The sequence below is a fragment of the Equus przewalskii genome, chromosome 7 (genome assembly GCF_037783145.1).
Source record: "Equus przewalskii isolate Varuska chromosome 7, EquPr2, whole genome shotgun sequence".
NCBI lineage: Eukaryota > Metazoa > Chordata > Mammalia > Perissodactyla > Equidae > Equus > Equus przewalskii.
In genome coordinates, this window is record NC_091837.1 from 41550498 (window position 1) to 41565600 (window position 15103).

The 15103-nt window shown below is 35.5% G+C and overlaps 1 protein-coding gene across 2 annotated transcripts in view; it reads right to left on the reverse strand.

Moving 5' to 3' along the window:
• Positions 1-2364: 2364 nt before the first annotated feature.
• Positions 2365-15103, reverse strand: part of MIB1 (MIB E3 ubiquitin protein ligase 1) — a 141318-nt gene continuing 128579 nt past the window's right edge. For both annotated transcript variants that reach the window (XM_070629701.1, XM_070629702.1), the window contains exons 20-21: positions 10067-10167; positions 2365-6760 (exon numbers count right to left, since the gene is read on the reverse strand). In XM_070629701.1, the coding sequence (XP_070485802.1) occupies positions 6620-6760; positions 10067-10167 (242 nt within the window). In that variant the 3' untranslated portion in view covers positions 2365-6619. The remainder of the gene's footprint in view (positions 6761-10066; positions 10168-15103) is intronic.

The window sequence follows — 15103 nt, forward strand, 5'->3', positions numbered from 1 at the left end:
TCATTTCTGATTAGGGCAGCACTGACTTGTCTCATGGATATGTCATCACTCATTCTATCTTACAAGCCTGTCGCTGCTCTGCAATGCACCGTGAAAAGTTTTCATTCTAAGTTTGGGAAATGATACACTATAAGCCTAACAAACAATTTTAACTTCTGTAAAAGATGAATAACAGCCAATGATAAGAAATGTAAATCAGATTTTCTAAAATGGCTTTATTTTAAAAACCTATACAGAGTTTTGATTTCTAAAAAATATTGCCATGAAATAGCTAATTATACAGTAACAGAAATAAACTCCCAAAATACAGCTAATTAGAAGTTATCCAAACATAAATTCACAATTTTGAAGCTGGAATACATATGCTTTTTTCAAATAACAATTAAAAAAGATTGTTTCAGATGATCTTCCTCTTAAACATCCGATACATATACTTAATCTTTTGAACTAAAACTAGACAACCTCTCAATAACTTCACAAATAAATGCTTTTATTAACTTGGAAAACAACCCCCAAAGCATTCAATTATTGATTTAGTCACAAAACTCTAATAAAGCCAAACAAATCATTGCTTTAAAATGTATACCTCTTGAAAATGAAATCTACATCTGAGTTGTGAAGAATAAACTTTTTATAGAAAAGTTGAGTCTTCCTGGCTAGTGGATTTATTTCCTAATAAACTTATCCTATTCAGACTCCTTTCTCAACATATCCTAATCCTGAAAGAGTGTGAGGTGTTAAAATATGAACAGCTTCTTTGGCCCTTTAGATGCACGTGCCGTCACTGTAAACAAGCGCAATGAGAACCTTCTGCAGGCGGCATCTATGTCTTACACGGAGGGGGAGATGTATGTTCTTCTTTCTCAAAGACATGATAATTTCCTTCCCAATAATAAAAGATTTGATGTGCAGAGATTTGTCTCCAACCACCTTAAGAATCAAAATTCATGTATATGTTTATAACGAATAGTTTCAAAACATCAGAGAAAAGCATTATACAATGCTACTACATCAAAGGTTTTATTAATGGTAAATGTTTGCATTTATTTTTAAAAGCTTAGCTCTTGCTGAACACTTTTTTTAACAAAAGCTAATAAGCAAGAATCATTTGCCCTACAAAAACTATATTGACAAACAAGACTTTAAATTTATTCAAACGAAAGGTAAAAACACTAGAATAATACAAAGCAAAACACTGCTATGAGTCGAACTGCTTTCTATCACTGAATATACTACATTTAGTAGACACAAGCATACTGAACTGAACAGAAAAACAATGTTGTGGATTCAGTCTAAGGAAGACTAGCATTAAGAATGACATGCAATTCGTGATTTCCTTAAAAAAAAATTTTATAACCAAATCATGAGAACAAAAGGTCATTTTTTATTAGAGGGGAAGATAATCTGTTTACCAAACAGCTCCTCCTTTCATACTAAAATGGAAACTGGATGAACTCTATCTCCTCCTCCAGATGCTACTTATACATGACTTTGCACGAAGACTCAACATACGGTTCCTGTTCTCGTAACAGTGTCATGGCCACAAATAATCAGTTTTTTAAAAAAAAATATGACATGCAAATCTAGAGAATTTCTTTTAAAGAATTACCCAAACCCAGCTCATACGCAGTCCCATTATTACACAAGCTAAGCAATACAACTTGTAAAGGTGTGTGTGACAACATGCGCACTCAAGACCACCTTCTCCAAAGTCCTAGTGCTGCTGCCAAGTTAACGATTCTTTCAAGGCACTGAAGACTCATGTAGATGGATTTTCCAAAATATAACTAACAACTGCTAAACTCTTAAAAAGCCCTGAGTCAGAACTTTCAATAGCTTCCTGAAATTATAGATTTCAGACAAAACGGACATTTGTTTATTTTATAGAAATCACAAGACCATTTTGCTTTTTGGAGCAAAAAAGTTATGTTTATGAAACAAATCAACTATGACTGTGCAGGAAAAGTAAAACACTCAGCAATATTCTTTCTTACACATTTTGTACATGTCAATTATAACTTGTAGTTACGGATTTAGGCACCAAATTCATGTGGCAGGTCACCTTCCTGTACCTGCTGCTTCAAGTTCAACAAAATAAAAATCTCAATTTTAACCTCAGGTTTCCATCTCCTCCTTAGTCACAAAAATGAATAAATGCTGGAAAAGTAATACTCTGAAAGAAAAGGAGGTAGAAAACGCCAGTGTAGCCACTTACAATTTTAATTCATCAGCTCCACTATCTAGTTCATATTTTTATACTCTAGAGTCTCCCACTACTAACCATTTATCAGTAAACTGAGGCTCAATCTAAAGGATTTGCCCCCTCACTGTAGCAAAGCAATGTACACATGAGACAGCATTAAATAGTTTTTCCTCAAATTTAATGTTTTAAGGGTGTACAACTGTAGTTATTCATACTGTTATAGTTGTTTACATATATGTTAAAGTTCCAAGGCCATATATGATTATCAAGTAATATCAGTAAGCATTCCTATCATAATATTCAAGCAAATAAAACTAGGCTGTGTTTTTGAGAAAAAATATTTTGAAACAGTTACAAGTAGACTTAAAGATAACTGACATTTTCGACAACAAGGCACACATAATTTGTGAAAATCGATTACCTTCCCAATTTAGTACAAATTCAAAGCTAACCTAATTCTGTTATTTAAAATGTGTTTCTCCCTTCTGGCTCAAAAAATAACAAACCCTTCCAATTAACAGATATTTAAAACCTACTCAATTATGATCAATGATAATTGGCAAAGTGGGAAGAAACTCTGTCATCCCCCTGAATTTTAGGAACTTGATGTTTACCATGACTTTAGATCTTGCAAACACAAACTATTAAGATAATTTAGGTGTTTCTTGATTTATATTTAATCAAAATTCTATTCCATTGGGGGAAGCAGGAAAAGGGAGTAGTTGTTTAATGGGTATACAGTTATAAGTTTGCAAGATAAGAAACTTCTGGAGACCTGTTTTACAACAACGTGAATATACTTTAACACTACTGAAGTGGACACTTAAAAACGGTGGTTAAAATGGTAAAATTCATGTTATGTGTTTTTATCACAAGAAATTCTATTCCAAAATTCAACTTTTACACAAATTATTACTGTAAAATATTTCAGACACTCTGAGAAGATAAGTGCTTTTCTTTTTGGATTTTTTTTTAAGAAAGCCGCATTAAAAATCTGTAATTTAGAAAGCAATTGTCAATTAAAGTAGACTAAAAATGGGCTGAAAGAGCCTTTTTATTGTTCAATTAAATATAATCTCCACTTAATGCTCTGATGAAATCTACACAATCCCCTTTTTCCCTCTAAACTCAAACACTGACTTTTCTTTCCTACTTGCTGCAACCCCCCACTATTTTCCCTATCCTACTCCATCACCATTCTCTTAGTTCATAAGTTTAACTAATTCCCAGTCCAAAAGGGTCCAAAATTCATAAACAAAGAACAGCAATTGGGCAACACATAAGTAGGCTGTGTATGTCTCCTACATAAAAATGGCGCAGCCTTGAGATCTGAATTGGACAAATCTTAAGCAGCATGCACTTCATATGCAAAAATGTTCTCACAAGCTAAAGCCACCAAAGATATAAATTTAAGAAAGTTATTTTCAACATTATCAATTAATTTTATGCCTCAGTAGCTAGCTGGTCAATTTGCAACGTTTAAATTTACAAATAACCAAGCATAATTCAGCCAGCTAAACTGAAGACTTGTCTAATATAATATTCCTATACTAATACCAAATGATCTTCTCTTAAAAAACTTTCTTGCTCCCAACAAAAACATGTATATAGTATAAGCAGTAAGAATGTTAAATTATGTGAAGAAAAACGATTAGAATAGCACCATCTGGTAAGTAGTGTATACGTTTTGGGTAACAAAACTAGCAATCTTAGAAGAATCAAGGAGAAAATGTGGTAGGAGTGAGAAGCACAGAGAGGGAATTCAAATACTACTTAATGACAACTATTCTGAAATAGTAGGAAGAAATGTATCAGTACCTTTGAATTCCTTCTTTTTGACTAGAAATTACGTCAAATATACAATGGCTGCATGATCAATTCTGTATGTGCTAAGATGCTGACCATTTTTTTCGATGTTGTGTATCTAGCCCCTGAAGCCCCATAAATAACGTTTTTGAACAAATACATGTTAGTTTTGTCTTCTTAAATGATTCTACAAAAAGTAAAAGCTCTTTTGAGGCATCATTAAAGAAATGGTAATGAGAAGGAAATATACCTAATTGGGAAAATACTGCTGAGAGACACAGAGGTAGCAGTTTCACAGAGTTAGAGGAGAGTTCCAAACAAGTACGTTCTTAATCTTATTCTCTCTCACAAACCCAAAATAAATTCAAAATAATTTTTCAGGTGCTTGAAAATATCAATAGAGAAACATTTTTTATTCATTAAACAAATTTCAAAGTGGTACAAATACAGAAAATCCACAAGTACATAGCACTATAATTATAGTGACTTTATGACGTTTTCATAGTTTATAAGTTAGTATATTTTTAATATGGAGGAAACAAACTAGTCTGGAAGGTGAAACTGCCTATTAGGGACATAAGTTTTAGCACTACAGCTCAGAAGACAAATAAAAAGGATTTAAGTACAGAAGAGCTCTGGACCATATAATTCTCTGGTTGCCCAGATGACACATGAGTCAGCCAGGTGCTCCTTCCTTACCAGGTGATCTAGTGGAAAAGAGATGGGTGGCCTACAGCCTGGAAGAAAAGGAAAATCCTGACTTACACTGTTTTCAAATCTGAAAGAAGAGTGTGTTTGTCTTTTTATGTGAACATCATCAGTCAGATGTTCTTTCTTTTTATAACTTCAAAATATGGCTTAAAAAATAGCCTCAGTGACTCTTTATTAGACAACTGAGTAAAGTCAATATAAATTTTCAAATTTAAAATTTGTAAAAATTTTACTGTTCTAAATGACGCTACTCAGCTGAACATAGACATGAAATTACTGAGACTACAAAGTCAGCCAGCAAAATTCACCACTGTTTTCATCAGGACTTGCAAGGGCAGCAGCCAGTAAACAGTGAACAGCCAGAAACTCCTGTTAGGAGAGTAGAGACTTTGTACTTTCAAATTTAGTTGTTGTAGCAGAAAAACTGAAACAAGAACCAGATTCAAAGGGGGAAAAAAACTACAAAAAAGATAACTATCCTTAGGAGTAAGCTTATACACAGTATATAGTAGACACTATTGTAAACAGCTGATTATTTTTATAATCTAGCAGCAATGAACCCCAAAACATTTCTTTACGTGTATATTGATCCTAGACACTGTAAGATTACCCATTCAAAGGAGACAGAATGATTAGATGCTCTAGAGTCCAACTTTGAGTAAGAAAAAAAAGAATCTACAGGTAACCAGACATATTTCTGTAAATGTCCTGGTCACTCTTTCTAAAGTAAGCATTTATTACTAGGTTATTTACTATGTCTTAGATACTGTTGGCAGTTTAAATAATATCCTCATCTGTAGGTATAAAGAGAGACTCTTCTTTACAGTTAAGCCTTACTATTTGAGAGAGTGGAAGCAAGGCTACGAGGAAGGTAGAATCAGTAACACTGTCAGAATTAACAGGTGTGGAGAAGAAAGGATTGCTGCCTTTGGACCATACACTATCCTTCTCAGATCACGGGGTACTATTCAGTACATGAGAAAAGCTAAGTGGAACCTCAGAGGCCCAAATAGGGCAATATCATTTCACCGGTCAGATTAGACCTGGATAAGCAACCACAGTGAAAACTGAGGTACACTTTCACAGATGTTGTCTTAAAGGCTGGCTGAACAAAACAGTGTATGAATTAACATTAGAAAGGGAACTGTTAATGGTCAGTTAATAGGTACTCTTTTATTGGATACTTTCCCCTCCTTCAGTTCCCCACTATGATTGTTTATTTTTCCTTTTCATGTCTATCAGTTATTTTGAAACTGGCAATTTGATTTAAGTTAAGTAATCTTCCTTTTAAATCTAGAAAATGGGCTAAATGTAAAGTCATCCTACGCTTCTATTTACTCTAAGAATTCAGAAACAATCATTTAAATAACTTCATGTTATCTTAAAAAGGGAACCCTCTCTTTAATACTCCCTTAACGATGTAGAACTTGTATTATAATTTAATTACTGAATATATGTGACATGATGGTTTGACCTGCCCCTTCCAGGTGAAGCACGACTTTTCTGAGGACCTGCGTCAGCGCACTGCAAAATCATGATAGACTAAAGGAGAGCTGATCCTAAGGAAGTGTATCTTTGGAGGTCTAACAAATTTAAAACTATAATAAAGACAAAAATAACAGGAGATCCTTAAAGGATTTTCCCTCTTAGAAGACAAAAGTAAATCACCTATGAATTACATAGATTTGATGTCTCACATTAAAGAAGAAAAAAAGAAAAATCCACAGCTTCAAATGCTGTTTTGTAGAGTTTTTCAATTCTGGTACATTTACAGTCTAATTATACTCTAGCAAAGAAACTATGATATTAAAAATTCACTAGAACCTCCGACTAGCTTCAAAGCTTACTAAGATCTCATGACCAAACGCTTTAGCTAACAAAACACACTGAGTTTCTTAGTTAATACAAAAGAATCCTTCGTTCAATGGCCTTGCGACAAATAGGACATTCGCTCATTCGGTCACCGCAGAGCTGGCACGTTCCATGGCCACAGAGGAATATCATATTCTTCAGACGATCCAAACACACAGGGCACATTGTCTGGAATGTGATAACAAATAAAGTTATACATGCTGAGACATTTTATACTTTGAAAGCGTAACATGACAACTCTAACGTCATCAATTTTCTTTTGTCGTAGTCAAATAATCTTTTGCTGCTTTAAAAAAATTTCTTAAATTTTTAAATAGTTAAAATGTCATCCCTATAAAATAGAAATATTGGTTGTACTGTCACGACAATATAAAAAGGCACTACATAAAATAAATACCATAAAGAACAAAATGCAAATACAAAAGCTAACAGGAAATGGGTGAAAAAAGCTCCATTCAGTCTGATTCAGATTCTTCAAATCTAGGTACTACGTTCTTGTGTGAAATTAACACAATGTATCAGGTCCATGGGCAGGGGGAAGCACAGAGATGTTGCTCAGAACATGCCAAACACTAGCTAGATGTGACACAAGCTCTGTCCTATGATCAGCCCTACTTTTAAGAAAAAGAGGAAACTGAGGCAGAGTGGGGTTAAAAACTTGCCCACAGTAAGCCATAATGCAAACTCAGGTCATGTGGCCCCAGAGCTCTCGCTTTTAAACATTATGCTGCACTGCATTACTATCAACATAGATCCCCTCAGTGAAAAACAATCAGCCTTCATTACATATTAATAAATGTCACTTCATGAACTCAGAAGAATTTTAAAGTTATGTCAGGTACACTTCTGTGAAAACACTCTAGGAAATCATGTGTTTATTCACAAAATACATTTTATATTTATGAAAACATTTTATCTTAATATATCATAATAGTTCATTCTGAATTATACTTTTCCCAAATAACACAGAAATGAAATAATTAAACAAAAATGTCTCAGTTAATAAACTAGGCCTAAAATCTATATGAAAATGTAGTTACCAACTTTGACAATACCAGAGATCATTGTGAAAAAGAAACAAAAAAAGGAATTGTAGTCTAACTTGTTAACCCTACTCTTTCAAGGTAAATTGAAGGTAATTTTCAAATTTATTTATCTAAAAGTTTTGAGAAGAAAAGCTGAAAAGAAATATTTGTTTAATTTTAACAAGCCAAATCAGCTTTTTACTGTCATTAAAATAGTTCGTTTTCCATTAAATTTTTCAAAGTTCTATGTAGTTAATAACTCTGATTTCCAAAAGTAAACAAATCTGTGCAGTCTGGGTTGTTTTTTTGAGATTAATATATCTTCAATAGCACACAAGATTAATTTTTGTCTGTTAAAGAGACATTGGGGTAATAGAAAGATTGGAGATTTAGAATAAAAAAAAAGAGAGTTATTCAGATGCTTTCTCTTGGTAACCTTGAAGGAGTCCCTGCAAGAAATCCTATCATTCCCCAGAAAATGAGTTTTGTTATAACTGTTTAAATACTTTACAGCGATAAAATGCGGTAACAAAGATTATTTAAGGAAGAAGAAATTTCTTTAGAATGGTAAACTTTGGATATAAGTAGGCTGAATTATTCTTTTAGGATCCAAAATAGGGCTCAATAAGTGTCATTATTCATTATAAGAACAATTTTAATTGACAATTAGGAGATAAATGCTTTTCACAGAAGCTGTGTTCAAAAATCAGTTTTACCTTTCTATAAGTGTTTTATGGGAAAGGAACTGAGATTCTAAAGAGCTTCAAAATTTTAAAAATGTTTTATTTTACATCAGAATGAGCTAAATATGTTCCTATTTTAATATTCCTACATTAAGAATTTGTAAATCCAAATTTATCTTAACTTATTCACTATATAACAAGTATTACTAGCTGCTGGATTTCAAAAGAAAAACTGGCCCAATCATAGAGTTTTCATCTTTTCAGATAGGTTTGTTTAAATTCCTAATGAATATACACATTTAATTCGAAATTAGTTATCACAAGGGTCATTAGTTATCCTGGGTTGCTATCTATTGACTATATTGCCTTCTTATAAATTCAGATAGAAAAGACAAGAGTGATGACTCTGACAACTGCATGGCAACATCGACGTGACTGCCAAACGCGAGAAATAACACCCTTTGCTGCTCAATCCTGTAAATTAAGCCAGATTTCATTGCTGGGTGAAATGACAAGGTAAAGGAAAAAAAAGACTTTCCTACCATATATCTCCAAGTTTTAGCTAACTTCTTTATTTTATTGTTACTTTTATTAGATATTGAGTAGATATAAAAGAGTACTTGTGTTGGTATGTATAAGATATAAAGAACAATATAAGCACCATTCAGTTTAAAGTGTGGAATGCTACCCTTTCTTTTGAAGCTCCTCTACACTATACTCCTTCCCAATCCCTTCCATCCACCCCTCCCTGATAACCCCTATTCTGAATTTTGCATTTCTCTTTCTGTTCCTTTTCTTTGTGGTGTGCATGTATATATACTTACACTGTTGACCACAGGTAACTGAAACCAAGGTATGCTTTTCTCCTTTTTATTGAAGTAGCACATCTATACAGAAATGTGCACAAATCATAAGTATACAGTTTAATAAAAGTCCAGAAACTGATCAAATGCATGTAATTGACACGTGGATCAAGAAATGGAGTATCAGTACTCTAGAAATTTCCCTCATGTCCCTTCTCAGCCATCCCAGCCAAGAAAAACATTACCCTTGATTTTAAACAGCATCTGTATGATTTTTTCCCCCAAGTGTTTGTCCTCAAACAATATCCTATTTAGTTTTACTAGATAATGACAAACTTTTCCAAAGTGTTTTTACTAATGTATATTCTCGCCAGCATTGCATGAGTTATGGGTTGCTATGTATTCTGCCTGAACACTCAATACTGACAGTTTTAAACAGTGAGTTTTTCCCTCAATCTGGCAAGGGGTAAAAAGGCATCTCATTGTGGTTTCAATTTTCATTTCCTTTTTTTCCCTGCTTTTTCTCCCCCAAGTCCACCCAGTACATAGTTGTATATTTTGGCTGTGGGTTCTTCTAGTTGTAGCATGTGAGACGCATCCCCAACATGGCCCAATGAGTAGTGCCATGTCTGTGCCCAGGATCCAAACCGGCGAAACCCCAGGCTGCTGAAGTGGAGTGTGCGAACTCAATCACTCGGGCACGGGGTCCGCCCCTAATTTTCATTTCTTGATACTAATGTGGTTAAGCATTTTCTCATGTTTATTGGTCACTTCTGTGTTTCCTATTTTAGCAAGTGTCTGATTAAATCTTTTGATCAGATTTTACCTATTGCAAATATTAAAATCCTGCAGGTGATACACTAATATGAACCACAGTCACACCAGAAAACACTCACAGTTTTACAGAAAAATATGAAATGCCATTCTTAGAATCATTGTCTATCATAAAGAAATTGTGATTACCTGCTCCTTAATGTCCTGTAACTGCTGCTGCAACTTTTGTACATCTGCATTGACATTGGTATTATCCTTGTCTTTTTGTAACACTGGAATATTTCCACTTGCTATAATATAGATAAAAATTTTTAATGTTATGACAATGATTATTTCTAAAATTATTACTTTTTTAATTTAAAAAACACAATACTATTATTAGAATCCCCCTAAAAAAATTTTCCTGTGTAGACAGACGACAGATATGGTAGTGACACTCAAGTTATACTCCTTCATTTATAATCTTCAAAAGCAAACAGGTTTGCAATTAATTTCTAAATATATTTAACTCAGCTAGATAGCTATCTACACACAGACTTTTGGGTTTCCAAGGCTCTACTTGCTTCCTCTGGCAACTTCATGAATACATTTTATGCTTGTTTTCTCTGTTCCTAAATTGTACAAACCCAGAAAGGTAAACAGCACAGCATTTCAGCCAGTTTTGGCAGCAAGTCTCTCAGATGATGACCACGAGAACACACAAAAACCTAGCCTCCTTCCTTTATGCCTGGCTCTCTTTGTTGTTACTGCTCTGAGATGAGAATCTCCATGAAAGAAAGGCCAGACCAGTCCTCTGCTAAATGGAGGGATGCTATTTATTTCACTTTTTCTACTCTCTAGATTCTTGGTCTTTAACTCTAGTTAATCTGTCCCTGGGAATTTTACTCTGCTCTACTGGTAATAAAGACAAACGGGCCTGGGCAGAAGTGGCTATGCTAATTTTCTTGCTCATCTGTGCACAGAACAAACAAATCAAAGATACCATCCAGCTTATGTCTGGTGCAAAGACGAAAAATTCTTTTACACAGCTGTACTATGCAAAAGGTTGAACATAAACAATTCACTTTTCACCTTTCCATTTGTTCACTGGGTCACACTGCAGTTTACAGTTACTCTGTCCCAAATAATTACTATTCCATAAAATATTTAAAAACACTAGGTAAACCTGCTACATAGAGGAATGGGTAAATGCTTGTGTAAACCAAAAAGATAATTTGTAATATGACGTTCCCCCAAGATACACTAAATTTTATCTTAAAAACAGACAGCAGGAGAGTGACATCTGCATCATGGTGGAGTGAGCCGTTTCCTTAGTCTCTCCCCACTAAGATACAATGAAAAGGACATTCATTAACCAACAGAGGACATCCACACAGCACAATGCACGTCTGAGAGATCCACAAAGCCATGCATCTGAAAGTGGAGGTACTGGAGCCCCCAGGAAGCCGTGGAGGGAGGTAAGCAGATCTCCTTCTCCTCCCCAGCAGCAGCAATCTATGGTATGAGACTTCACGCAGCAGCCAAGATGTGATGGGGAGAAAGGCAGCCCTCTGTGGGAACACTTTCACTCTTGGAGTTGCTTCCTAGCCTGCGGGAATGCTCCACACTGAGGTGGCTCAGTTATCATGGGGGTACCTCCACCAAGTCGAACAGCCCAGGCGGACCACCAGTGAGTGCAAAGCAGGAACACAGGAGGGAAAGAAAGCGTGCCCTCCCCTAATCTTGGTGCACCAGACTGGCCAGTCAGTCAGGGCAGGGGATCCGCGCCAGAGACCCTGAGTTTGCGTATCTGTGCAAACACAGAAAGCCCTATCACTACAACTTCCTACAGACGGGGACAGCTACCAGGAGACACGGCAAGCTCAGAAAATACAGCTCCTGCCCCACCCCCCAGTGGTGGCAGGTGGAATCTGTGACCAGATACTACCACTATGCAGCAGCAAAGGTCCACCCCATCAAACACCATGAAGAAATACATTAACACTCCACAGCAGAAGGAAAATGACAAGTGTCCAGAAACCAATCCTGAAGTCACAGAAATTTACAATCTAAATGACAGAGAATTCAAAATAGTTATCATAAAGAAACTCAACAAGCTACAGGAAAACTCACACAGACAGTTCAATGAGCTCAGGAATAAAATTGATGAGCAGAGGGAATTCCTCACAAAAGAGATTGAAACTAAAAAAAAAAAAAAAAACAGAAATGCTGGAGATGAAGAACACAATGAATGAGAAAAGAAGAATCTGGAATCCTTAAAAAACAGAGCTGACAGGGGCTGGCCCCGTATCTGAGTGGTTAAGTTCGCACGCTCCGCTGCAGGAGGCCCAGTGTTTCGTGGTTCGAATCCTGGGTGCGGACATGGCACTGCTCATCAAACCAGGCTGAGGCAGCGTCCCACATGCCACAACTAGAAGGACCCACAACGAAGAATATACAACTATGTACCGGGGGGCTTTGGGGAGAAAAAGGAAAAAAATAAAAAGAAAATCTTTAAAAAAAAAATAGAGCTGACATTATGGAGGACAGAACTAGTAATTTAGAGGACAGAAATAGAGAACTGCTTCAGGCGGAGGAGAGAGAACTAAGACTAAAAAGAAATGAAGAAATTCTCTGAGAAATATCTTACTCAACTAGGGAATGCAACATAAGGATTATATGGAAGAACAGAGGGAAAAAGCAGCAGAGAGCTTGTTCAAAGAAATAATAGCTGAGAATTACATGTAAATGAAGTATATAGAACTCCTAATTACATCAATGTAAAATGACCTTCTCCAAGGCATATATTAGTAAAACTAGCAAAATTCAATAACAAAGAAAAAATATTAAGGGCAGCAAAGCAGAAGAAAATAACCTACAAAGGAATCCCTGTCAGGCTGTTAGCTGATTTCTCATCAGAAACCTTACAGGCAAGGAGAGAGTGGAATGATAATTCAAAATACTGAAAGACAGAAACTTTCAGCCAAGAACAATCTATCCAGTGAAACTATCCTTCAGATATGATTGGAGAAACAAAAACTTTCCCAGATAAACAAAAACTGAGGGAGTTCATTACCACAAGACCTGCCCCCGACAAGAAATGATCAAGAAGGCCTTCATAACTGAAAAAAAAGAAAACATTTACAAAGTCTTGAGCAAGGAGATAAACAGACAAAATCAGAAAATTGCAGCTCTCTATAAGAACAGGTTAGCAAATAATTATAACATTAAAGATAAAGGGAAGGAAAACAACAAAAATAACTATCATGACTTCATTTTAATCACAAACTCACAACACAAAACAGAGTAAGATGCGACAACAACTTAGATGGGGAAGAGGAAAGTGATGGAAACTACTTAGTCTAAGGAGATAAGAAGCTATCAGAAAATGGACTATCTCATCTATGAGATCTTTTATACAAAGCTTACAGTAACCACTAAACAAAAAATCAGAATAGAGACACAAATGATAAATAAAGAGAAAAGTGAGAAAACCATCATAGAAAATCACCAAACTGAAATGGCAGTCAGAAATACACGGGAAGAGAAACAAGGGAAATACAGAACAACAGGGAGAGAAGAGATAAAATGGCAGTATCCAGCCCTCATCTATCAGTAATCACTCTAAATGTAAATGGATTGAATTCTCCAATCAAAAGACACAGACTGGCAGGATGGACTAAAGAACACAACTTAACAATATGCTGCCTCCAGGAAACATATCTCAGCTCTAAAGACAAACACAGGCTCAGAGTGAGGGGGTGGAAGACAATACTCCAAGCAAACGGCAAACAAAAGAAAGCAGGTGTTACCATGCTTATATCACATAAACTAGACTTCAAGATAAAAAAGGCAGTGAGAGACAAAGAGGGGCAGTATATAATGATAAAAGGGACAGTCCACCAAGAGGACATAACAGTTAGGAATATCTATGCACATAACACAGGAGCACCAAAGTACATAAAGCAACTATTAACAGACCTAAAGGGAGAAATTAACAGCAACGCAATAATAGTAGAGGGCCTCAAAATCCCACTTACATTAATGGATAGATCATCCAGACAGAAAGTCAACAAGGAAACAGTGGAATTAAACAAAAAACTAGACCAGAGGGACTTAACAGATATATAAAGAGCACTCCATTCAAAATCAGCAGAATACACATTCTTCTCAAGTGCACATGGAACAGTCTCAAAGATAGACCATGTGTTGGGAAACAAGGCAAGTTTCAATCAATTTAAGATGACACCTTTATCATTATCAAGCATCTTTTCCAACCATAATGTTATGAAACTAGAAACCAACTACAAGAAAAAAGCTGGGAAAGTGACAAATACGTGGAGACTAAACAACATGCTACTGAACAACCAATGGATCAGGGAAGAAATTAAAGGAGAAATAAAAAAATATCTGGAGACAAACGAAAAAGAAAATACACATACCAACTCATATGTGATGCAGCAGAAGCAGTCCTAAGAGGGAAATTCATTGCAATACAAGCCTACTTTAACAAACAAGAAAAATCTCAAGTTAGCAATCTTAAACTACACCTAACACAACCAGAAAAAGAAGAACAAACAAAGCCCAAAGTCAGCAGAAGGGGGAACATAATAAACATTAGAGCAGAAATAAATGAAATTGAACCAAAATACAGAAGAAAGGGTCAATGAAACTAAGAGCTGGTTCTTTAAGAAGATAAAATTGACAAACCCTTAGCCAGACTCACTAAGAAAAAAAGAGAGAAGGCTCAAATAAATAAAAATTAGAAATGAAAGAGGAGAAATTACAATGGATACCACAGAAATACAAAGTATTATAATAGAATACTATGAAAAACTACATGCCAACAAATTGGACAATCTATAAGAAATGGATAAATTCTTAGACTCATACAACCTCCCAAAACTGAATGAGGAAGAAATAAAAGAATCTGTATAAACCAATCACAAGAAAAGAGACTGAAACAGTAATCAGGGGCCAGTCAGGTGGCGCAGTGGTTAAGTGTGCACGTTCCACTTTGGCAGCCGGGGGTTCACTGGTTTGGATCCTGGGTGCAGACATGGCACCACTTGGCAAGCCATGTTGTGGCAGGCATCCCACATATAAAGTAGAGGAAGATGGGCATGGATGTTAGCTCAGGGCCAGTCTTCCTCAGCAAAAAGAGGAGGATAGGCAGAAGGCTAATCTTCCTCAAAAAAAAAGAAAGAAACAGTAATCAAAAACCTCCCCCCCAAAAAAGTCCAGGAC